General features: G+C 44.2%; 2 protein-coding genes across 3 annotated transcripts in view; both read right to left on the bottom strand.

Annotated features, from left to right (window-relative positions):
- Nucleotides 1–6528, bottom strand: part of LOC143497852 (NACHT, LRR and PYD domains-containing protein 3-like) — a 31859-nt gene extending 25331 nt beyond the window's left edge. Inside the window, exon 1 of the mRNA XM_076993460.1 lies at nt 3339–6528. The gene's annotated coding sequence lies outside the window, so the exon portion shown is untranslated. The remainder of the gene's footprint in view (nt 1–3338) is intronic.
- A 2254-nt stretch (nt 6529–8782) lies between these two features.
- Nucleotides 8783–26052, bottom strand: LOC143497846 (NLR family CARD domain-containing protein 3-like). 2 transcript variants are annotated; one of them, XM_076993441.1, is made up of 6 exons: nt 25917–26052; nt 14033–24944; nt 13213–13267; nt 12302–12489; nt 9537–11187; nt 8783–8947 (listed from the first exon to the last, which is right to left on the bottom strand). In XM_076993441.1, coding segments are annotated over exons 4-6 (1719 nt in total). In that variant the 5' UTR covers nt 12369–12489; nt 13213–13267; nt 14033–24944; nt 25917–26052; the 3' UTR covers nt 8783–8946. The 2 variants fall into 2 exon arrangements, with proteins under 2 accessions (XP_076849556.1, XP_076849557.1); XM_076993442.1 differs by lacking the exon at nt 14033–24944.
- Between the last annotated feature and the right edge of the window lie 406 nt (nt 26053–26458).

Here is a 26458-nt window from a genome sequence, read left to right as displayed (position 1 = left end):
CTGAAGGAATTGAAGAAATCTGAAGAAATGCTCCCTGTGCAACAGTTTTTGTGACTAAAACCATATAATATAATCATGTCTGCACGTTTGTTTGCTGATGTCTTCCCCCTCATTTCTGCCCTTTTGCAGTTTGTGCCTGTGAGGATTTTTTCTTCAACTGAATATAAATGGTGTCAGAGTTTCTCAAGAGCCTCCATGTAATGACTGATGGGCAGAAACCTTCAACACAGACGCTTGTCCAGTTTTGTAAAGACTGACCTTTTGATCTTTACACAATGCACTCTAATCTTTACAGAAATTACTAATAGTGCAGTTTTGACACATTGGAATGTCTGAAGTTATTCAGCTCTTAGATCTGAATCAAAAGGGACCAATGAAATGAAATGAAAAAAAAATGAAATGTGCCATATTTGTCAATTGTGATTAAAAAAAATAATATATGAAAAAATAATGAATCTAAAAATAATAATCATGTGAGTGTTAAAGATATTGGAAGAAAAGATTGTGATTATAATCCTGGTCATTGCATTGGTAACCCAAAACTCTACCACTAAACCGTGGTCCGAGTGAACAGAGAAATAAAGAAAAGAAAAAAAACCTCCTGTCACGGTGAGGCGGCCCCCTACCGGCCGCCTCTGTCCACAGCGGCTGTGTTGTTGTTGTTTTGTGACGTCGTGTACGCCCCTCAGGTGGGCGGAGCCCGTGATCCGTTCCCACCTGATGGTCGTTTGTCTGTCTATATATGTCTTGTCTTTGTACCAGTTGACCGCTGGTCATTATATCCTTAATTCGGATCTATTGCACGGGTTTTAGGTTTGCAAACTTTATATTAAACCACCCTTTTTCCCTGAGACTTGGCGTGATCGCTTCCTTTTTGTTGCTCACACCTGCCCGTCACAGAATGACCAGCCACCCTTCGGAAGCCGCCGAGTCTCTTTTTCTTTCTCCTTCGTTCGTGGTCATGTCTCGTGGTAAGTGTTTGTCTGCGTGGTGTTTGTTTGAAGAGATCCGCCGTGCTTTTGTGTTGTTTGTGGCACGGCGAGGGACAGGGCTCTCGCCCTGGAAATACTCTTCGTTTTTGTTGTTTGTTTGTTTGTTTGAAGAGCTCCGCCGTGTTTGTGTTTGTGGCGCGGCGAGGACCAGGACGTCTTCCCTGGGAGCGCTCTTCATGTTTTGTGTGGGAAAAATGTGTACATGTTGACGGATGTGTGGATCTGTGTGCGTGCTCGTTGTTTCATGTTAAATGTTTCATGTGTGACGCGGTCGCCGCTCGTCACTGTCGCCTCGCTCCCCGTGTGTCTTGTGTTTTATGTGGGGAGCGACTGCGACTTGGAGCGGCGCGTCACTATTGTGTATGTGTATGTAGAGCGCGCATGTGTGGGTCCCGTCTGTCTGTTTGTACACTGTTTTGTTTGTCTAGTCTTTGCGTGTGTGTTGTGTCCTAACGTGTTGTCTAATGTTTGCGTGTAATTCCACGCATGCTCCTCCCCCTGAATGTGTGTTTGGGGGGGGACCGGCTGTGGTCCCGTTCCATGGGGTGTGGCACGGAGGGCGTCGCTCCCGAGGGAGGCCCTGACCAGGTAAGTGGGGGGTTCTCCTGAGTTAGGATGGAGACCCCTCCCCCCTGGAGGGGGGATCAGGGTAGTGCGCGTTTGTGTTCTGTGTTGGTGTGTGTGGGTGTGTGTGTGTATTTGTGTTTTATGTGCAGGTGCTTCTCCCTGGCGTTGAATCGTGGCATTCCTGGACCTTGTGGGGGTCTCCAGCTGGCAGGAGCCCCCTTATGTTGTGGGGTGACCGGAGCCCGGTCGGAAAGAGCCCCTCCCTAGAGGGCTGGGGCCCCCGGATGTTTGGGGACCATGGGGCTCCGGTCTGAAGAGCTCCTGCACAGGACGGAGACCCTTCCACGGGGTCCTGGAGGTGACGTAGCCACGCCCCAGGGAGGTAACCTGCACACACATACACCCCGGACGGACAAGGAGCCGAGGCCCGCCGTCCTCGCACCTGTGGGGCTATGCGGCTTAAGGCCGGTTAGGGCGTGAGGGCCCTGTGACCGACCGGGGCGTGGTTTTGTCTTGTTGACGGCCCAGTCGGTCCAGGGTCCCGCCCAGGGAGGTGAGCTGACTAATGTTATGTGTTTTGTGTTTCAGCTCATGGACTGCAGGAGGTGTGTCCCTGCCTGTCCTTGCCTTCCTGCCCCTTCGTGTTGTTGTGCAGCCGCTGTGTGCCACACACCCAGTGGAGGGGAGTGCGGCTTGGTGGGGGGGTCTGTCACAGTGAGGCGGCCCCCTACCGGCCGCCTCTGTCCACAGCGGCTGTGTTGTTGTTGTTTTGTGACGTCGTGTACGCCCCTCAGGTGGGCGGAGCCCGTGATCCGTTCCCACCTGATGGTCGTTTGTCTGTCTATATATGTCTTGTCTTTGTACCAGTTGACCACTGGTCATTATATCCTTAATTCGGATCTATTGCACGGGTTTTAGGTTTGCACACTTTATATTAAACCACCCTTTTTCCCTGAGACTTGGCGTGATCGCTTCCTTTTTGTTGCTCACACCTGCCCGTCACACCTCCGCTGACAGTTTGGGAAAAAGGGACAAAGGACGCCAGGAGAAAATCTGCTATCAAACGCTGAGGACAGATTACCAAAGAATAAACTAATTTCCCTTAAATTAGTAAAAATACATTTAAAAAATCATTTCCTTTATTTTATATTTTTGCAAAGTGGTGGGAGATGAAACTCGAGAGAGACAACTTGAGGGAGAAGAGGGAGAACTCGAGCAGGGGGGGGGGGGGGTGTATGGGGGGGGTGGCGAACGTAACATTCGTAACGGAGTGTTTTTTCAATAGCCCTGAAATAAATGCTCCGGTTTAAAATTAATTATCCCGTCAAAATTAATAAATATAGTTTTTTTTTTTTTTTTTGGTCTGTATCCAGTTAATCAGGAATGAGATTGGGTCCGAACACCAGAACAGGTTTTTAAATAACTTTAAAAACAGCATATAGAGTACTTGATTTACTTTAGATGTACTTACTGACTTAGTACAGTCTACGCAGGATTACCATTTCAAACAACTAAATACCGTAAGTGCCGTAATTTAGTTCTCAACAACTGAAATTAACAGAATGTGAACATTAACATCACTCTTGATTCTAACTCAATAGAATATTTTAAAGAGTTTGTAGTTCAGGTGGAAGCTTGTTCTGCCCCAAGCCGAGCAGCACTCTTTGAATGAAGCTGAACGTGTTCTTCAAGGCTTTAGGGTAATCCAAGTGTAAAACATATACCAACCCAAACAAGAGGCACATTGGTTGAGGTTCTGTAGATTGTCCATTACAATACCTGCTTCAACAATGATGGCAGTAGACACTGGGTCAAGATGGAGATGATCTGGACAGGGAGGAAGATGATGATAGTCAATGCATACTTGCATCTAGGAGTCATCACTGTCTGAACCCTTTGTAAAAAAATAAACAAAAACATTACAACAAGAAAACAATGATGGGCTTGACTATTTGACACATCATCTGCCCATTAAGCTGTTACTTCATAGGGGCCTGTATTTAGCAGTTTAATCAACACCAGTAGCCCTTCAACATATTAGACCAGGTTAGACATGTAATGAATAAAATGAAATCCAATGTGAGGAAGACTTCAATACTTCTTTTTTTGCTGAGAGCTGTGATTGATGTTCATGTTGCTGGTGAAAATTCTGAAAATTAGAACAGATGGCAAAATGTGACTCATTTTCATCTTCTGACACATTCTGTGTGAAATAACTCTTGAATAAATGTATTAATGGTTGAATTTAATTATTGGCATGCACTTAAATCATGTTCAGTGTGTAAACGCCTTTAGCTGTATGGTTAAATCATCATACGAGTACTGCTAGTATCCCAGCTTATGTGAAGTGAGAAAGACACGTCACCATCTCTACGTATCTGAACGACTTTTGAGGGTAATTTCTGCTTTATTTCTTTGATTATAACAATAGAAAGACAGGATAGATGGGCCCAGAGGCCCATCGGGGACAGGAACCCGGCAACCCGGAGGGGGTCATCCACGCCATTCCTGTCCCCGCGACCCGGAGGGGGTCGTCCACGCCGGATCCTGTCCCCGCGACCCGGAGGGGGTCGTCCACGCCATTCCTGTCCCCGCGACCCGGAGGGGGTCGTCCACGCCGGATCCTGTCCCCAGGCTACTGATAAAAGTAGGTGTGTCTGGGGCGCAGCTCTCTGTCCCGCAGCAAACTTTAAGGCAACCAATTAAAGAGCTTCTCCAGATCACATGCTTGACAAAAGTTTAAGGACCTACATAGACACCCATTAGTCCAGCGCCCCACACACAGGAAGTATACGGTACACATATAATGTCACAGACATTCAGTGGACAAAAGGAGAAGGTGAGACTCCACTTCGAACTGAGAGACTCCACGGACCCGGCAATTCGAGCTGCCAACCCTCAGATTCGCACTGGACGGAAGTGGAATGCATCCCAAGCAGTTGACCAGGCAGTGGAACGGCTGAAGCACCAGGAGATCGTTGGTGCTACACAGTTGGGCAGATCTGGTCTGGGATGGGCAGTAGCACCAAAGAGCTGGTCCAAAGCGACCAGGAAGGAGAGGAAGGATCTTGTGATCTCTGAAGTTGCCAAGATGGAGGAGGAAACATACAAGATTACAGCAGTGAGCCAGCAACAGCAAGGCAGATGGACTACTTGGGAGGCTGTGCTAAACAGAACCATCACTTGGGCCGATTTGTGGAGAACTCCCCAGGCAAGACTGAGCTTTCGGATTAGGGCCACATACGACACCTTACCGAGCCCCCGGAACCTTCTCACCTGGTTTGGCACAGAAGAACACTGCCATCTCTGTAGTTTCCCAAGTCCAACCCTAAAGCACATCCTCTCTGGATGCAAGACAGCGCTGTCACAGGGAAGGTACAGGTGGCGGCATGACAAGGTCCTGCGCAAGCTCGCAGAGATCCTGGAAGCCCACAGACAGCAGGTAAACCGGTCAGCAAACCTACCCACCTCCCCGATGTGGATCCAGTTTACCAGGCCAGGGGCGACAGCACGGCGCAGCACAGGGACAGAGCGGTCGCTCCTGTCGCTAGGAAGTGAGTGGCAGTTGGCAGCCGACCTCAGCCGCCAACTGAAATTCCCAGCAGAGATTACTATAACATCCTTGCGCCCAGACATCGTGCTCTGGTCAGCACCTGCCAAAGCCGTCATCATGGTAGAGCTGACAGTCCCATGGGAGGAGCACATGGAGTCCTCGTACGAACGGAAGAAGGACAAGTACGCAGAGCTGGCAGCAACGTGCTCACAAGCTGAGTGGAGACCATTCATCTTCCCAGTGGAGGTCGGATGCAGGGGCTTCACTGGGACATCCACACAGAGGCTACTGAAAACTCTGGGTGTCACAGGCCCTAACAGGAGGTGAGCTATTCGCAACCTTGCAGAGGAGGGTGAGGAAGGGAGCTTCTGGCTGTGGCTCAGAAGGAAGGATGGCACATGGGGGAAAGAAGGCTCTTGAGGGAGACGTCCTGGTATGCGGTCAGTACTTGTGCTTGATTCAGGGAGATGGACGTCCCTGACATGCACAGTCCCCTGCGACTCATTCCACACACAACAATAATAACGCTGGGGTCAGAGAGTGGGGTGAATACAGATCCTTCAGCAGGCTGCAGGGGGCGGCAGGGAGACGTCCCTGTCGCTGCTCCACCACCCAGAGATGTTCTGGGGGATAATGGAGCGAAACATCAGTGAAGGGTGCCCCCCCCCCAGCTGACGACCCTGCAGCCCACACAATGGCACCGTCGGAGGTGCGTCAGGCAGCAATGCCAAGCAGGTGTGACCACCTGTGCTTACATCTAGATAGAATTATTGATCTTTTTTTAAATGTACGATAATTGTCAGTATTACTAGTTTCATAATACTTTTGCAATATATAATTTACATAAGTTCATATGTCTAAGTAAAAATTTTTTCTCTGGATAATTTGATGAGGACGGCACCCCAGCGCCCCCTACTGACGAGCTGCCACTGGTGTCATGTATGATACTGTATGTATTTTAGGAATAAGACCATGTGTGTGTCATGTGTGCTGTTTCTATGTATGATACTGTTCTTCTCACATTTGGAGTGTGTGTTCACACACAGGGTGTTTAAGGGGATTCCTACATACCTGAGTGTGTCCAGTCTGCAGTGGGGATCCTCCAGTCTAGCAGAGAGCAGCTTCACTCCTGAGTCTCCTGGGTGGTTGTAAGTCAGATCCAGTTCTTTCAGGTGGGAGGGGTTTGAACTCAGAGCTGAAGCCAGAGAAGAACAGCCTTCCTCTGTGACCAAACAACCAGACAATCTGCAGAAAGGAGGGAAAAAGAGGGAGAAAGACAGTGCCCTCACTGCATTTGCAGAGCAGCCAGTATGGGGCGCAAGAGAGGCCAGTAACTAGTGGAGGCTTCACCCTGTGCTTTATAATAAACTACTGTCATGGTGAGGTCTCATATCCATTCCTCAACTATGATCCTACACCATCAAACACCCTCCACAATATTAAACCTAATAATCCTCAACTGCTTAGCTCTGAACTTTGATATAATGTTGTCAAATGTGTGTGCACAAGCACTGAAAAGGTGGTTTTTTCATTACATGTCATTTTAATATTGGGGTATTTGTCATATGTGTAAATGAAATTAAAAGATATTGCCATATTTTCTTTCACAGTACTGTGGATGTGGACGTCTGGATTTGGAACATAAATAAGACACTTGGGGCAGAGCTGTTTTACAAGCTGTGTGTTTCAGTCAGGTCTGTGTAGGAGTGTGTCTGTTCAGCGGTGTGTAGGAGTGTGTGTTTCCATAAATACCCACATACATTTGGACAAGGACTCCGTCAATGACATGTAGTTCATGTAGTTAATTTTAACAGGAAATATTTGGAATTAATAAAGAAAGAAAACCTCATAAAATAATAAAGTGTGAAATTGTCTTGCATTGCCTTGTGGTAGGATTTTTTATAGTGTAATCAAAGGAAGTTTATTATTTTTAAAAGGAAATTGACATTTTAAAAGTACATAAATATTAATCTTAAAATTGATTAAAACCCTGTAGTGCCACCACACTTTACTGTTTCCATTCCAGATTAAATTGACAGAAAACTCACCTGAGAATCTCCAGTTTACAGTTTGAACTCTTCAGTCCAGCACAGAGCTGCTCCACTCCTGAATCTTGTAGGTCATTATTATTAATTTCCAGTTGTTTCAGTGAGGTTTCTGTTTGTAGAACTGATATGAGAGATTTGCAAGACTCCTCAGTGAGACCACAGAGAGACAGTCTGTAAAGGAGTAAATACAGTACAAAATGTAGATCAATCAGATGATGCTGGATTACAGAATCTGAACTGCTGATTAAATTATCCTCTGTATCTGTCATGCAGCTCAACCCTGGAGACTGCAACTCCCAGAATGCCCCACGTTGTCTGACCCGTTCCTCCCCCCTTAGTACAAGTTCACACCTGGTTCTCATCATAGGCTATTATTTATATCACGACACTCACTAAACTCTTTGTGAAGTATTGCCGACATTTTGAAAGCATACATAACGTTTTTTCCTGCATTCTATTCTCTTTGTGGGTCGACCCAGTTTGTCTAGTTCACTGCTCTCCTGGATTCTCCCTTTTTGTACCTCTGTCTGTTTTTTCTTCTTTTTGTGTGTACCTGACCTGGACTGTTTTTTTGACATTGACTTTGGATTACGTCTGGATCCCTCTGCCCAGTTGTTTCCTCCATTTACTTCAATAAACAAAGTGTGTTTAAGTCTGTGTACGTTTGTGACTAATATGTACCCCACATCACAGTATCTTGTAAAATAGAATGAAATTAATTACATTAACAGATTAAAAAGTATCAAAGCAGAGGCCAGTAACTGTAGTGGAGGCTTCACCCTGTGCTTTATAATAAACTACTGTCATGGTGAGGTTTCATATCCATTCCTTACATATGATCCTACACCACCAAACACCCTCCACAATATTAAACCTAATAATCCTAACCTGTTTAGCTCTGAACTTTGATATAATGTTGTCAAATGTGTGCGCACAAGCACTGAAAAGGTGGATTTTTCATTACATGTCATTTTAATATTGGGGTATTTGTCATATGTGTAAATGAAATCAAAAGATATTGCCACATTTTCTTTCACAGTAGTGTAGATGTCTGGATTTGGAACATTATTAACACACTTGGGGCAGATCTGTTTTACAACCTGTGTGTTTGTCGCTTCTATGCAGGTGTGTGTGTGTGTGTGTGTGTGTGTGTGTGTGTGTGTGTGTGTGTGTGTGTGTGTGTGTGTTCAGCTCTGTGTAGGAGTGTGAACGTTTCCATAAATACCCACATACATTTGATCAAGGGCTCATCTGAGTCTCTTTAGAGTGTTACATTTCTCTTCTAGGAGATTATGTAAATCTACTTATGCATCACACATTTTTCTTTCTCTCCGCAATGTGGTCAGTCAATGAAATGTAGTTCATGTAGTTAATTTTAACAGAAAATATTTGAAATTAATAAAGAACGAAAACCTCATAAAATAATAAAGAATGAAATTGTCTTGCATTGCATTGTGGTAGATGTTTTTATACTGTACTCAAAGGAGTTTTATTATTTTAAAAAAGGAAATTTACTTTTAAAAGTACATAAATATTTATCTTAATATTTATTAAAACCCTGTAGCGTCACCACACTTCACTGTTTCCATTCCAGATTAAATTGACAGAAAACTCACCTGAGAATCTCCAGTTTACAGTTTGAACTCTTCAGTCCAGCACAGAGCTGCTCCACTCCTGAATCTTGTAGGTCATTATTATTAATCTCCAGCTCTTTCAGTGAGTTTTCTGTTTGTAGAACTGATGTGAGAGATTTGCAAGACTCCTCAGTGAGACCACAGCCAGACAGTCTGTAAAGGAGGAGTAAATACAGTACAAAATACAGATCAATCAGATGATGCTGGATTCCAGAATCTGAACTGCTGATTAAATTATCCTCTGTATCTGTCATGCAGCTCAACCCTGGAGACTGCAACTCCCAGAATGCCCCACGTTGTCTGACCCGTTCCTCCTCCCCTCAGTAATAGTTCACACCTGGTTCTCATCATAGGCTATTATATATATCAGGACACTCGCAAAACTCTTTGTGAAGTATTGCCGACATTTTGAAAGCATACCAAGAGTTTTTCCTGTATTCTATTCTCTTTGTGGTTCGACCCAGTTTGTCTAGTTCACTGCTCTCCTGGATTCTCCCTTTTTGTACCTCTGTCTGTTTTTTCTTCTTTTTGTGTGTACCTGACCTGGACTGCTTTTTTGGCATTGACTTTGAATTACGTCTGGATTACGTGTGTTTAAGTCTGTGTGTCTGCGATTAATATGTAGGCTCTATGTAGGAGTGTGTGTGTGTGCGTGGTGTGTGTGTGTGTGTGTGTGTGTGTTCATGTAGTTAACTTTAACAGAAAATATTTGGAATGAATTAATAAAACTTCCTCCACTGACCACTGAGCTGGAGAGAGCCTGACTCCACGCAGACGAGTGTCACCTCCTCTGCTCAGGTATGTTTGGACTTCCTGTACTAGAGAATGATCATTCATTTCATTCAGACAGTGGAACAGATTGATGGATTTCTCTGGAGAGGGATTCTCCCTGATCTTCTCCTTGATATACTTGACTGTTTCCTCTTTGCTGTGAGGGCTTCTTTCTGTCTGTGTCAGTAGTCCTTGTAAGAGAATCTGATTGGACTCCAGTGAGAGACCCAGAAGGAAGCGGAGGAAAAGGTCCAGGTGTCCATTCTGACTCTGTAAGGCCTTGTCCACTCCACTGTTGAGGAGGTCAGACAATGTGTTTTTGACCAATCCAGGTTGTTGCTGTTTCAGCACATTCGTGTTGGTGGAGATGAAGGTAATAAATACATATAAAGCAGCCAGAAACTCCTGAACACTCAGATGTACAAAGCTGAACACCTTCCCCAGCTGTAGACCAAACTCCTCTCTGAAGATCTGAGTGCACATTCCTGAATACACTGACATTTCTTTTACATCAATGCCACTATTTCTCAGGTCGTCCTCATAGAAGATCAGGTTGCCTTTATCCAGCTGTTGGAAAGCCAGTTTTCCCAGTGCCAAAATATGTTTTCTAATTTGTTGAGGGTCAGTGTCACTTTTCTGATCATATTTTTGGTCCTTGTGTTTGATGTGAAAAATCAGGAAGTGTGTGTACATCTGAGTCAGAGTCTTGGGGATCTCTCCACTCTCTGCTTCACTCAACATCCTCTCTAGAACAGTGGCTGCAATCCAACAGAAGACTGGAATGTGGCACATGATGTAGAGACTTCTTGATGACTTCATGTGTAAGATGATTCTATCGGACAGACTCTGGTCTCTGATTCTCTTCTTGAAGTACTCCTCTTTCTGAGGGCCACTGAAACCTCGTACCTCTGTTACCTGGTCAATACACTCAGGAGGGATCTGATTGGCTGCTGCTGGTCGAGACGTTATCCAGAGGAGAGCAGAGGGAAGCAGATTCCCCTTGATGAGGTTTGTCAGCAGCACATCCACTGAGGTCGACTCTGTTATATCCCACACGCTGTCATTGTTCTGGAAATCTAGAGGAAGACGACACTCATCCAGACCATCAAAGATGAACAGAATTTTGTAGTATGTATAGTGAGTTGGTTTTAATTCACGTGTTTCTGGAAAAAAGCAATGAAGAAGCTGCACCAGACTGAGCTTTTTCTCCTTCATCAAATTCAGCTCCCTAAAAGGAAGTGGAAATATGAAGAGAACATCCTGATTTACATTTCCTTCAGACCAGTCCAGTATGAACTTCTGCACTGAGACTGTTTTACCAATTCCAGCCACTCCTTTAGTCAGCACAGTTCTGATGGATTTGTCATGTCCTGGTAAGGGTCTAAAGATGTCACTGCATTTGATGGGTGTCTCCTGTGTTGCTGGTCTCCTGGACGCTGTCTCAATCTGTCTCACCTCATGTTCATTATTCATCTCTCCACTCCCTCCCTCTGTGATGTAGAGCTCTGTGTAGATCTCATTCAGAAGTGCTGTGGTTCCATGCTGTGAGATTCCTTCATTAATTTTCTGACATTTGTCCCTCAGTTTGGATTTGAGTTTTCTGTAGCAAGCAGGGGCCAGTTCTGATAAAGAGGAAGACAACAGCACACATGTTAATGTCTTTAGGATCAATCATAACAGACTCATCACAAGAAATACAAGAAAATACATCATTATGAATAGATATTTAGACCCCATGGATTGGCCATGATTCATTCAGGAAATTGAAATGCTTTAATTGTTAAATTAGAGGTAGGTTAGAGTGTCTGGGTATCAGTAATGACCAGTGTTGGGAATGTTACTAGTAACTAAATAATTAGTAATAGTTACTCACTACTACTAAAAGTAACTGAGTTAGTAACTGAATTACACTATAATAAAAGTAACTCGTTACCAGGGAAAGTAACTATTTGCATTACAGTTAAAAAAAGTTATATGCCAATGAATAAGAATTTTTTGAAAAAGCAGTTTTCACAGTCAGTTGAAATTAGTAGATCAGAAAGGTGTTTAACTTTTGAAATTTATTGCACAAAAAAACCTCTATTCTTAATTAAATAAATCAAATACCCAGTCTGGTAGACATTCAGGAACTTCAAGTATTTTTTTTAATAATGTTTATATTGCCACCTTGAAAATGTTAACTTCTTTTCGGCTTGCTCGTGACTCGCCATTTCTGCCTCTTCATCCGTTTGTGTCATGTCACTGGTGTGCTTAGGCATGCGTGTAAAAACACTGGCTCTATTGGCTACACTGGAAATGACACCGAGAACACATAGGTTCATGGAGGAAGCCATTACAACAGCTGAAGTTCCACCACACACACTGGTAACTGTCACCTGACTGAGGAGACCTACAACTAGCAGACTGGACATCTGAGAGACAATGGAGGGAAATAGAAAACACACCTGTGTATGACATCATGAGACAGTGACCTGTGGTCAAATCTGATTGGTCAAATCTCAGTTCTATAGAATAACAACGTATCCTCAAAACTCCAACATTCTACAATCACATGACAACAGTGATAAATGTAGGAGAGTCTTGAGTCTGCACCTGAGCAGACTACACTGAAGGGAGGTCAATTGAGGACAGACCAACACTGATTTAAGATCCTCATTATGAACTGAGATTCACCAACAGTGTCCTCCCTCTGAAGTAATAAAGTGATGTTATGATGTCATGACCCAGAGCTCTTACTGGTCTGTAGTGTGTTAGCGAGGTCTGTTTGGTTCATGTTCCTCAGGACGTGCAGCGTGATCTTCATCACCCCCTCTCTGACACTGCTCTGATCCTCCTCCAGTGCATGCTGGGTAATCTGGACTCAGTAGATTCTTGAATCTCTTCAGCTCATTTTTCATCAGGGAGATGATTTTGTGCTCCAGCTCCTGAATAAACAGTATCAGTAAAACTGCAGTGTTACAGACAGATGATTATAACACAGGATAATCCATTAAACACAAGAGAGGACTGAACTGAGAGGAACTGGGTGGTCCTGTGAACATTATAGTTTATTACAAAAGTTTAATTACAAAAGTCTAATATATATAATATATTATATTATAATGAATATAAAGTTTTATAAATGATCTGTGATGTAAACACTAATGATAAGACCCTTCTCCCACACACAATAAACACAATCCACATACACAGAATACAACCACAGAGTTCAAGCAAGACAGAAAATAATACAATATCTCCCAATACAAGAACCACCACAGAACAAGAGAATCAACAGTGCTTAAATAGGACAGACTAACAAGAGAAGGGACAGAGATTAAATAGGACAGACTAACAAGAGAAGGGACAGAGATTAAATAGGACAGACTAACAAGAGAAGAGACAGAGCTTAAATAGGACAGACTAACAAGAGAAGTCAACTGTGAAGAGGTGGGACTGATAATCACAGGGTGGAGTTACTGAATGGAAGGAGGGACAGACAGACATGAAAAACACATGGGAAGAATAAACAGGGAAAGGCTGGGCGGGGCTAGAGGGACCAAACAGACAGATTGACAGGAGAGGGTGAAGCTCAGCATGACACCCTACACCCTACACACACACACGAACACACGAACACACACACACACACACACACACAGACACACCTTGAATACTGACTCCAGTTTGTCTTTAGAAATCTTTACAGGTTTCTTTTGGGCACTGTGGACAAACAGAACAACAACTTTAACAACTTTTACATTTTATAGACATAAATTCATATATATGTTACATTCATGAATACATGTTATATTCAGGTACATGATGATGATGATGATAATGATGATGTGATACACGTGGAATAACCCAACACATCTGAACATGTCACGGTTCACTGGGCTCCCACACTGAGGGACACTGAACCCAAATGCTGTAGTGACAGTAGAACAAACACAGAGAACCTGCACCTGACTTTAACTCTGGTGATGTAGAATAATGTTTATGTGAATAGTGCCTCACTTTATTAGAAACACCTTGTACCAGTACACACTAGACACTTTATTAGAAACACCTTGTACCGGTACACACTGGACACTTTATTAGAAACACCTTGTACCGGTACACACTGGACACTTTATTATAAACACCTTGTACCGGTACACACTAGACACTTTATTAGAAACACCTTGTACCGGTACACACTAGACACTTTATTAGAAACACCTTGTACCGGTACACACTAGACAGGAGCAGTAGCCGCACGACGCTTGTCTGTGTACTCTTTTGCCTTTTGCTGCTTCCTTTGAACTGTCAGCTTCCAGGTTTTTGCGGACTTTGGAGGAGCTACGGCCGGAAGATCTCGAACATGAAGTTTTGTGTGCATCGGGCGGCCGTGTAGCAGTTCAGCAGGAGAGCACGTAGTGATGGTATAACGTGTCGTCCTGTATGTGTGCAGGAATTCAGTGACAAAGGGTTTCCATGGCTTACCTTCAATAGTAGCAGTTTGAAGGCAGTCCTTAAACACTCTGTTGAATCTTTCAATTTCCCCATTGGCTTGAGGAAAGTACACAGAGCTGCGGCAGTGTTTAATGTCCCTCCTAGCAAGAAAACTTTCAAACTCAGAAGCGGTGAATTGCGGACCATTGTCTGATACCACTTCACGCGGATTTCCTTCTCTGCTGAATACGACTGAAAGAAATGTAATGACTGTGGCAGAAGTAACTTCAGACATAAATGCCACCTCCGGCCATTTGCTGTAATAATCGATGAGTGTCACGGCATAGCGGCAGTCATAAGCCGCTTGGTGGAAGGGACCAACAATGTCAATGGCTACCTTCTCCCACGCCGCTGTAGGAATAGGCACTGGATGGAGTGGTGCAGCGTGTGTTATAGCAGTCTTGTCATGCTGCAGGCATGTAGTGCATGTTTTAATGGCATTCTCCACTTGCATGTCCATACCTGGCCACCAGTAGAGGTCTCTTAAACGCTGTCTAGTCCTGACAATCCCTTGATGCGTGTCATGTGCCAGTTGAATGAACTTAGGCTGCAACGCTGCAGGTACTACCACACGATGAGTGCCGCGAATGATGTAGCCCTCTTGCACAGCTAGTTCGTCTCGTAAGCGGTGAAAGGGAGTAAGAGCTGAATCCATACCTTTAGCAGTACGAGGCCAACCTTTCGTTATGTAGGCCTTAACCTGGTGCAACACTGGGCACTGATCAACAGCATGCTGGAGTTCCTCAGCTGTTACAGCAGCGAACGCTGGTGACACCACTGCAACCATTTCAGGCTCTTGTTCTTGTTCCTCCTTCGTACAGGGTAATGGCAAACGTGATAAGCAGTCAGCAGTTACATTTTCTGTTCCAGGCTTGTAGACAATGGTATAATTAAAACACAGCAAGCGTGCAGACCATCTAGCAATTCTCATACCTGCTCTACCAAGACCTTTTGTAGACAGCAAGGTCGTTAGCGGGTTGTGATCTGTTTTCAGGGTGAAATGACGACCCCAAAGGTAGGTGCGCCATTTTTCTGTAGCCCAAACACATGCCAGGGCCTCTTTCTCAGTCGCAGAGTATTTACGCTCACATTCAGACAGTGTCCTGGAGGCAAAAGCAACCGTCAGTTCAGTGTCTCCATGCCACTGTGTAAGCACAGCACCTAAACCATAATCTGAGGCATCTGTTGTCACAGTAGTAGGGCATGAGGGATCAAACAATGCCAGTGCATGGCTGGTAGAAATGATCTGCTTCACCCGAGAGAAATTTTCATTTGCCTCATCTGTCCAACAGAATCCAGTAGCTTTCCGCAACACAGCACGGAGCGGTTCCACCAAAGTGGCATAGTTGGGAATGAACTTAGCATACCATCCCGTCAGTCCAAGAAAAGAACGTAGCGCATGTGCATCCTGTGGAGGCGGAGCTTGTGTCACAGCCACAACATGCTCTGGATCTGGATGCAGACCAGTAGCTGAAATTACATGTCCTAAAAATGGAAGCTCAGTTTTTCTGAAGGAGCATTTCTCCATGTTGAGTTTAAGACCACTGTCTTGCAGGCGATGTAGCACGGCACGAAGTCTCCTTTCATGTGTCTCTGGTGTGTCAGCATGAATTATGATGTCATCCAGATAACATTGAACACCATCCAATCCATCCAACATCTGTGACATCATTCTCTGAAATGCACTAGGAGCCGAAGCCAGCCCGTACGGGACCCGTGTAAAACGAAACAGTCCGTCATGCGTAATAAACGCTGTAAGGTCTCTACTGTCCTCATGTAAAGTCACTTGGTGATATGCATTCTGCAAGTCAATGGTCGAGAACACGGCTGATCCCCTGAGTTCTGTAAAAACTTCTTCGATATGCGGTAGCGGGTGGCTATCTATCACAACAGCCTTGTTTGGCTCTCTCAGGTCAACACACAACCAGATTCCTCCCGACTTCTTTTGAATGACCACTATGGGCGAGACCCATTCAGAGGAGTCTACTTTCTCAATGATGCCTTCCTTTTCCAGTCTCTTTAACTCTTGTGAGACAGAGTCACGCACAGCAAATGGCAGTCTACGCAGCTTTTGTTGCACAGGCGGCACATCCGAGCGTAGTTTGACTTTGTGTACAAACCCTTCAGCTACACCACAAACATCAGTGAAGTCGACAGCAGCAGTACACCCAGCCGACGGCCTAACACAGCCATCTCGTATTTCAAGTTGCAGCGCAGTGAACAAATCCATGCCAAGTGTAGCAGGTCCAAACCTTCACATGCAGCGAACATGCAAAGGGAACCCGGCCACGACTACTCTGCGTTGTGTTGTGAGAAGGGAAAACTCGTGACCTCCAATGCCGGTACCAACTGGGGATCTTTTATTGTCTGTATGTAAAAGACAACAATCTGTGAGAAATAACATCCAGCCTCGTGCCTGCCTACACAACCTCCTCTCTCCTGCTGTACTCACAGCCAACTCAATATGATCAGTAACATGAAAGAAACCAACAATCATACTGTAATAAAAAAAAATATATAAAGAAAAACCCGAAGACATAACCAGTACAGATATAACAAAAAAAATTACATTCAATATATATATACATGTTACTTCATATAATACATCTTTATAAGACTGACTTTGAATAAATGATAAAGTGCCAAATTGTAAAACAAAAACTAGAAATATGTGCAATATTACTTAGTTTCCATATGAATTTTACCTCATTTTTAATGTTTTTAATGAATCCCCCTTTTAAATACCTGCTTTTTATATTTTATATGAAACTCTTTTAAAAACATGAGAACAAACAAAAGAAATAAACCCTCTGAGCTAATGAAGCGAATTTAAGACCATACCTGTATGTAAAAGACAACAATCTGTGAGAAATAACATCCAGCCTCGTGCCTGCCTACACAACCTCCTGCGTGACCGCAAAATCACAGAAAAGGTGGGGGAGGGGAGTTAGCATTGCACATGGCGCTAGCAGCTGTAGCTTGCTAACAATTCTCACCCTTATACTGTAAAATTCCGCCTAAATACATACCATCCACCCCTAATACCTTCATGACATAAAACAAAGTCATTTCGCTTCATAATGTACTGTTTTTTTAACATTTTTAACACTGTGCTGAACATTATTTTAAATATTTTTACAAGAAGCCAAAGTTTCACCGACCTCTCTCCTGCAGTACTCACAGCCAACTGAGGAGAGGGTGGCGGATGCGGCCGATACAGCAGTAGCTCCGCCCACAAAGGGAAACGGAGAGAAATAAAATACACTGAAATAATAATTATAAAAAAATATATATATATGTATTAAACACATTTTCTGCCCAACACAACCCAAGATAATTTCCAACACATGAAATACGAAGATTTTGTGTGAAAAATAAATAAACTAATTTAAATCCGTTACATTCTCCCCCTACAAAATTCACCAAAATCTTCTAATTATGAGAAGACTCTTCTCTTGGACCAGACTTAAGAATCCCTGAAATCTAATTCCTTTTCTGCAATGGATGCAACCTATTTCTTAAAGGTTAAGAAGCTAGTAAGGGTGATCAGGCCTTAGTTAACCTCTCAGAATTGATATGATGCCGCGTACACCACACCACTTTTCAGCCTATTAAATGTCCATATGTTTATGAATCTTTCAATAATACAAAAAAAAATCAACTTAAAATGGAGTAACCCATTACTTCTATCATTTACTGCTCAAAACAGTCAGTAGTGACTGAGATTTCTGACTCATTGAACCTCTAAGTGACTTTAGACTGAACTGCTTCTGGGCCATAGTCTCAATCAGGCGACTGACCTTTTTGACTACCCTACCTGTCCGTGTAACCTGATGGTGTGTGGTTTCCCCACCCTGGGTGTCTTGGTTTGCACTCTGACTAGGCACTATCTGGCCAGGAATAGCCTCTGAGTTTGAGTCTGTCAGACCTCTAAAACCTGTGTCAGGAACACTACAGGTATTGCCTCTATTATCTGAGTCAACATTACTCAATTGGGGATATCCTGAAGTCAGACTCCTGTCATCAGGAAGTTCGCTACATTGACTAGGGATCTGCTCTGACAAACACCGGTTCTGATTTGACGCAGGATTGCTCTCACAACAAGACTCTTGACTTTTGGAGTGAGTAGAACCTTCCATAACCCACAGGTTTGTTCTGGCCTCAGAGCTCTGTTCTTCTAAAGAATCAATCGTGTTTGAATGCTGAAAGCTGGATTCACTATTTCTCAAGCTCTCGGAATCACCATCTGAAGCCATATCAGTTTCCTCTGATTCAAATCCAACAGGCAGGTAGCTTACATCCAACAAAAGATTGCGATGTACTACTTTCGTAGCTCCACTCTCCCCCTGCAACTTGTAGGTGTGCGTTTGTGGATTCTGATCGACAATGGTGTATACGGTTGCCTCCCAGCGGTCCGCAAGCTTCCTCTTTCCCCGCTCTCCTTTATTAGCAACTAACACACGGTCTCCCACATTAAGGTGAAGGCCTTTCACTCTCCTGTTGTAATTTTGAGCCTGCTTCCTTTGTTCCTTGGTGGCATGTTGCTGTGCGATTTTTGAGGCTTCCTGAAGATAGGACATGAGGGTCTCCACATAGGCATCATATCCAACAACGATGGGGTCCTTGAGGGCATGTTGAAACATCACATCCACAGGAAGTCGCGGAACTCTCCCAAACATCAACTGGAATGGTGCAAAACCACTTGTCTCATGGACAGTAGCATTGTATGCGAATGTCAGTGTTTGAATCTGCTGAGGCCACTGGTGTTTAGCTTTCAAGGGTAAGGAGCGCAGCATGTTGCCCAAGGTGCGATTAAACCTTTCAGTGCATCCATTTCCCATCGGATGGTATGCTGTGGTGTGTGATTTTGCAACACCAGACAACTTAAGCAGTTCAGCAATTAGGTCACTTTCAAAATTGGCTCCCTGATCACTGTGTATCCGCCGTGGAAAACCATACACACAAAAGACGTGGTCCCACAGTTTTCTGGCTACTTGTCTAGCCGTTTGATTTGTGCATGGAAAGGCATGAGCCAGTTTAGTAAAGTGATCTGTGACCACTAATACATCAACTGCACGCTGCTTGTAATCCTCTGCACACCAAAAGTCTAAGCACACAAGTTCCATGGGTGCTGATGTTTGAATACTCTCTAGTGGAGCCCTAGCAGATGGTTCCGGTGTCTTAGCAAGGATGCACCTCTTACAGCATTTTACATACCCCTGAATATCTTGCTCCATCCTAGGCCAATAAAACCTTCGCCTAGCCAACTGAAGCGTCCTTGCTTGTCCTTGATGCCCTGCTAAATCATGGATACCACTCAGTGCCTTGTCTCTTAAACTCAGTGGAAGGATGTACTGATATCGGTTGTGCTTGCTCAGAGGATCTTTAGACAGTCTATACAGTATGCCATCTTGCACATGGAGTTTCTCCCACTGCTTAACTAACCCAAGAGAGGTTGAAGAGAGCTTAGCTTTTTCTCGTCTGGAGGGGCGTCTCTTGCGCATGACAAATGGAAGAACTGAGGATATGACAGGGTCTTGTTCTTGGTGTTGCTGGAGTTCTTGCAAGGAGAGTGTAGGGAGTGCGTCTTGGCCTGGCATGGAAAACTGCTGAACCGACTGAACACACTGTGCTGCACGGGTCTCCGCTGCTATGTCACAACTGTTATGGGATTCATAAAGGGCGTGCACATTCTCTGAACTAAGAGAGCCAGGACACAACACAGCCATTGCTTTTGTTTTGCAGCACTGCACTTTCAGTCGGAATGTGTCTTGGATTCCATCCTCACTGACACCTTCGGCTTCACACAGGAGGTTGCTATACTGTTCACTGAGGAGTCTGTGACCTACCGTCTTGGCGAAAGGGTCTCGACTGAGCGTGTCAGCCACAACGTTTTGTCTGCCTGGGATATGCTTAATGTCAAACGTGTACGGAGCCAACTTGGCAACCCAACGTTGTTCGCACGCATCAAGTTTAGGCTTCGTCATTATGTACGTTAACGGGTTGTTGTCCGTCCATACAGAAAACACATGTCCCTTAAGCCAGTGGCTAAATTTTTCACAGACACTCCATTTCAGTGCTAAAAACTCCAAGCGATGAGCTGGGTATCTTTTCTGTGAAGTGCTGAGAGTTTTGCTGGCGAAGGCAATAGGCTTTGCTTTGGTCTCACCAAGTGGTATTTGTGAGAGCACAGCTCCTAACCCATCTAGGGAGGCGTCAATGGAGAGAATCAGAGGTCTGGAGAAATCAGGATGTACCAAGACAGCGCAGTGCAACAACTTCTCTTTGAGAGATTCAAAAGCCTGAACACACTCGGATGTCCAATCCATGGGTTTGAGCCTTCTGTATGTACCAGCTTTGGCCAACCGTTGTTTCATGTTTCTCCGCTTTTGTCCAGCAGTCAAGGCGAAAAGAGGCTTTGCTATAGCTGAGCAGTTCGGGAGGAAGTGTTGATAATAAAATATCATCCCTAAAAAGGATTTTATTCTTTTGACAGATGGGGTAATACCATCATCCTCCATAAGGTTAGCTACAGACATCTCAGATATAGCACTAACCTTCTCAGGGTCCACAGCCACTCCACCACCACTTATGATGTGCCCCAAGAACCTGACTGAAGTGCGCAAGAAATGGCACTTTTTCTGACTCAGCTTCAGATTGTGCTGGCAAAGTCTTTGAAAGACTACTTCAAGCCTTTCCAATGCCTCGTTCTCTGTGGATGCAAAGACTAGCAGATCGTCCAGGTAGCACAACAGGCTGCTGAAGTTCAAGTCACCGAATATGCTCAACATCATCCGCATGAACGAGGCTGGACTATTACACAAACCCTGTGGCATGCGATTATATTCGTGTAGGCCCAGTGGTGTAGTAAAGGCTGTGTACTTTTTGTCCTCCTCGCACATCGGAATGTTGTAGAAGCCAGAGGTCAAGTCCATTGTGCTAAAATAGGTGTTACCACCCAAAGCGGCCAAACAATCTGACTGGTGGGGTAAGGGATGTGCATCCTTCAGGGTGCGTGCATTGAGCCATCTAAAGTCGGTGCATATCCTTAGTGAACCATCTCGCTTCCAAACCATTACCAGCGGGGAAGCATATTCGCTTACAGACTTCCGTATTATGCCCTGTTCCTCCATTTCCGTTAAGACCTGACGCAATTTCTGGTAATGTGCAGGAGGAACTCTTCTGTACGGTAGACGGAACGGCCTCTCATCCACTAAACGAATGCGGTGGGTAAACCCTTTGGCCTCACCACAATCCAAGGAGTGTTTAGAAAAAACATCATGGTACTTAACAAGAAGCTGTGAAAGCTCCTGCTTGGTAGAACAACTGACTTGGCATGACTCGGTGTCAATATCCTTCAAGCCAACCTCTTCAAGTCTCCTCTTTAGATCCCCCGAGCTAGTAACAGTACCAAACTCTGATGAAGCATTTTTGACTGAATTGGTGTTCTGGAACAAAGAGAGATCTTCGGCGGCTAAACACGGTGAAACATCGGCCAGCTTACAGTTCCTCTTCAATGTTACTGGCTTGTCTGAAAGATTCACTACTTTCATTGGAACCCACCGGTCGCTCCACATAGAGGTAATGACCCGGCCTACCATGATGTTTCGTGGCATTGTTTTTGAAGAAGTAGGTTCAACAACCACCGTACTTCCAGGTGAAACAGGAACGTTACTTGGCAGCTTACCAAACACAAGGTGCTCCTGCTGAGCAAGAAGTGTGATGGCTTGGGTCAGCTTAACTGTTCCAATCTTGGGAGGTGGATCTTTCTCTCTCCACCTAGACAAACCAGTTATCATGTCGAGGAAATGAGCAACATCGCCACATGGCTGATCATTATTCTGAGAAATCAACCTCCAATAATCCTCACTGCTCTTTAAATTCTGCATGATAAACTTTAGCACGTTGGAGCCAAGAATGAGGTCATCCGTTTGCCCAGGAACGACAAGGACGGGAACAATACAGCTTATCCCATAAACTCGAAGTTCCACTTCGTAAACACATTTGGGGCGTGTTTGATGACCTCCGCAGCCAACCAAGACAATTTGTTCGTTCATCTGTTGCTCTTTGGAGATGACATGTTCACTACGCAGCTTTTGTTCTACCTCTTCGCTCAGCGTACATGCCATTGAACCAGAATCAATCATGCCCTTCACCTGGAACGCTCCATTCACCGTAACCGAAGTATAGAAAAGTTCACTAACTGGTTCGACTCTTTGCGAATTTTGTACAACCACTTTGACGTCTCCAGGAACCGAAGCGCATGCATGTTCATACTGTTGCTCTAAAAGATCGCTTTCAACTCTCTTGAGGGATTCACAATCACTGCCTACACGTTCCCTCTCCAAATGTAGGCTCAGGCGTTTAAAGACTGGCATCCCTGGGAGACCTGTGCGCTAGGATCAGCAGCCCCCGATTTGCGGTTTCTACAATCCTTTTTCCAATGCCCTGACTGAAAACATGCCAGACACAATCCCTCTCGTCTGCAGTGCATGGTGGTGGAGTGCCCCGTAGCTCCACAGACTCTACATGGTTTTCGAAATGGCTGTTGCTGGTTGAAGGAATTAGATACATTAGCTGTCGTTTGATTGTTCTGTTTCATCACACAATCGAGAAGACCAATGAGAGTTTGGACAGTACTATTCTCAGTTGACGCAGTAGCTCCAGATATCACTCCAATCTGTTCTGAGGTACTCTCCAGGTTACATGGCAGTTCAGGCTTGGCTGATACTGATGTCTGTGAGTGCACAGTTACACATTTCCCCGTAATGCTACGTCCTTGCCTCGCTTGCTGCTGTTGTGCCCTGCACTCAGTCTGGCTAACATCAAGCCGCTCCTGAATTTCACTCGCTGTCCATTTATCAGCCGTTTTAAATTTCAAAACTGCTGACAGCGCGGGGTCAGGACAATGCTTTATAAACATCATAATCACTTCCTTACCAGGGCTCTCAAGTTTCCGTCCCTGCCTTTTCAAGCACTCCTCAGCAACATCGACAGCTTTGTGCAGGCGGATCCAGTAATCCATGGCGCATTCTCCAACAATGGGTAACGTGTTATAAAAGTCAGCAAGGGGCATAGTTGAGTAAGCCAACTCACTAAAGTGTTGCTTCAATATGTCAATAATCACGTTAGGATCTTCACTGGGCTTCAGGAAGGAATTGTTGCGGAGAGTGATTTTAATCACGTCTCTAGCTTTCCCCGACAACCTAGACAAAATCTCCTGAGCTTTTTCCTCTAGTGGTATACCCCTTTTCCTCAAGTATGAGTTCATTTGCTCCTCCCACTCATGAATTGACACTTTATCAGACCCATCTCCATGGAAACTAGGAGGTTCTTTTACATCTGCCTGGATGACCAGTTTTACACCTGTCAAATTGAGTGTACGTGAATCAGCTGGGGACTGCTCTACTTGGGTACTCTGAGCCTCAACTACCCCTGACTCTTTGATTTCACATCCTTTCTGCAACTGAGCAGTTATAGACTGGCCTATCTGATGAGCTAACTGATTGATAAGGTTACTCAAATCTGGAGAACCCATATCTGTGTTACGAGGTTGATGGCTAGCAGGCATACGAGTGGAACATAATGCTGGAGAATCAAATACCCCTCTAGCATCTGGTGTTTGAACTATCTCCCCCTGAACTCCCGTCCTACCAAGACCAAGTTCTACATCGTCATGTTGCATAACACTCTCCATTTCCAACACATAAGACATTTTCACATCCAAAGGATTACAATTGCCTATCAGGAAATAATTTTTTTTTTCTCTGGAAAAAGAGTTTTCAAACCAGTCACTATGATGAGCAAATACTGCAGCGTCTCCCGGTGGTCAAACTGGTGTTGATCCTTCTGAAGAATCCGGGTCACGGCACCAATGTAGCGGGTCCAAACCTTCACATGCAGCGAACATGCAAAGGGAACCCGGCCACGACTACTCTGCGTTGTGTTGTGAGAAGGGAAAACTCGTGACCTCCAATGCCGGTACCAACTGGGGATCTTTTATTGTCTGTATGTAAAAGACAACAATCTGTGAGAAATAACATCCAGCCTCGTGCCTGCCTACACAACCTCCTCTCTCCTGCAGTACTCACAGCCAACTCAATATGATCAGTAACATGAAAGAAACCAACAATCATACTGTAATAAAAAAATATATATAAAGAAAAACCCGAAGACATAACCAGTACAGATATAACAAAAAAAATTACATTCAATATATATATACATGTTACTTCATATAATACATCTTTATAAGACTGACTTTGAATAAATGATAAAGTGCCAAATTGTAAAACAAAAACTAGAAATATGTGCAATATTACTTAGTTTCCATATGAATTTTACCTCATTTTTAATGTTTTTAATGAATCCCCCTTTTAAATACCTGCTTTTTATATTTTATATGAAACTCTTTTAAAAACATGAGAACAAACAAAAGAAATAAACCCTCTGAGCTAATGAAGCGAATTTAAGACCATACCTGTATGTAAAAGACAACAATCTGTGAGAAATAACATCCAGCCTCGTGCCTGCCTACACAACCTCCTGCGTGACCGCAAAATCACAGAAAAGGTGGGGGAGGGGAGTTAGCATTGCACATGGCGCTAGCAGCTGTAGCTTGCTAACAATTCTCACCCTTATACTGTAAAATTCCGCCTAAATACATACCATCCACCCCTAATACCTTCATGACATAAAACAAAGTCATTTCGCTTCATAATGTACTGTTTTTTTAACATTTTTAACACTGTGCTGAACATTATTTTAAATATTTTTACAAGAAGCCAAAGTTTCACCGACCTCTCTCCTGCAGTACTCACAGCCAACTGAGGAGAGGGTGGCGGATGCGGCCGATACAGCAGTAGCTCCGCCCACAAAGGGAAACGGAGAGAAATAAAATACACTGAAATAATAATTATAAAAATAAAAAAATATATGTATTAAACACATTTTCTGCCCAACACAACCCAAGATAATTTCCAACACATGAAATACGAAGATTTTGTGTGAAAAATAAATAAACTAATTTAAATCCGTTACACAAGCAATGGAGTTCCTTTCTCCACAATGTAAAAATCCACTTGTGTACAGTGAGCAGAACATGTAACACTGAGAGTAATGCACCCCAGCACAGGAATATGCCTCTTCATGTATGTCAGCAGACTAACTTTTGGGGTAGAAAATGGCAGAGTAGAAAAGTATTGTCTGTAAATCTGCTCAGGCAGAATTGAAACAGCAGAACCAGTATCTACAAGCAAATCTACTTGAATGGACTGTCCATGATCATCACTCAGAGTCACTTTACAGGTGAGCTTCTTTCTTTGCTCAACAGTGAATGGGGTTGTAACGCTCAGAACTGTAAGGTCTGGTGTGGTCACTTCTTGTACATTGCATGCATTTCCTGAATTACGGCAAACTCTTGCAAAGTGGCCAATTTTTGCACACTTCTTACATGTCACTTGCTTCGCTGGACATTTTGGGTAATTTGCTAGGTGTGAAAGTGAGCCACAGCGATAGCATGACTTATTCTGGGCAGTTCGGTGGCAATTGGATGCTGTTTGCTTTTGCGTCAGCTCAAACTGGGAAGGTCTACGAGGCTTTGCAGACGCATAAGAACGTGCATGTACAGCCTTGACCACGACATCGCCTGGGCATGTCATTGCTTTAGCCTCAGTAGCCGCCGATTCCATTTGCCCCGCAATTGCAATTGCCTTTTGTAAGGTAAGGTCAGTATCCAGAAGCAAACGCTCACGAACACGAGAGTTGCATGTTTTCTCTACGAGCTGATCCCTTATCATGTCATCCGCTAAAGTACCAAAGTCACAGTGCACAAGAAGTCCACGCAGAGCAGCCACAAATTGGACGACCGACTCACCTGGCCTCTGACTGCGTTGACGAAATTTGTTGCGTTCAGCCACCACATTGATCTTGGGCACGAAGAACGACTCCAAGGCTTCTAACGCAGCAGCGTAAGTATCATCCCCCACTTCCAAAGTGTAGAAGATGCGTTGGCCCTCTGTACCGAGGCAGTGTATGAGTAGCGCTCTTTTTCGTTTCTCTGGAATGTCGTCTTGACCAAGCGCCAGAATGTAGTTATCGAACATACGAATCCAGGAGCTGAATGTCATAGACGGCTCACCGGGAGTCTCAAGAAAAGCAGGCGGTGGTGGAAGTCCAAGTAAAGCCATCCTCATCGCCAATATGTTGTATTTGTAGGTAGGAATGTAATAAGAGACCAAATAAGCACGAAACACACTGTAATACGAACGTGGTTCTTTTTACTTCACTTTTCTTCTTCTACTCTGAACATTGGCTCTTTTTACTCACACAGCGACACCTGCAGGCAGGAGTATACTACACAACATCACTATTAAAAATAACTGAATGACTGAAAAAACTGTTTCAGCATAAGTCAGG

Source organism: Brachyhypopomus gauderio, unplaced genomic scaffold, assembly GCF_052324685.1.
Source record: "Brachyhypopomus gauderio isolate BG-103 unplaced genomic scaffold, BGAUD_0.2 sc113, whole genome shotgun sequence".
Taxonomy (NCBI): Eukaryota; Metazoa; Chordata; class Actinopteri; order Gymnotiformes; family Hypopomidae; genus Brachyhypopomus; species Brachyhypopomus gauderio.
Note: the sequence above shows the minus strand (reverse complement) of the source record. Positions and strands in the feature narration are given on the sequence as shown.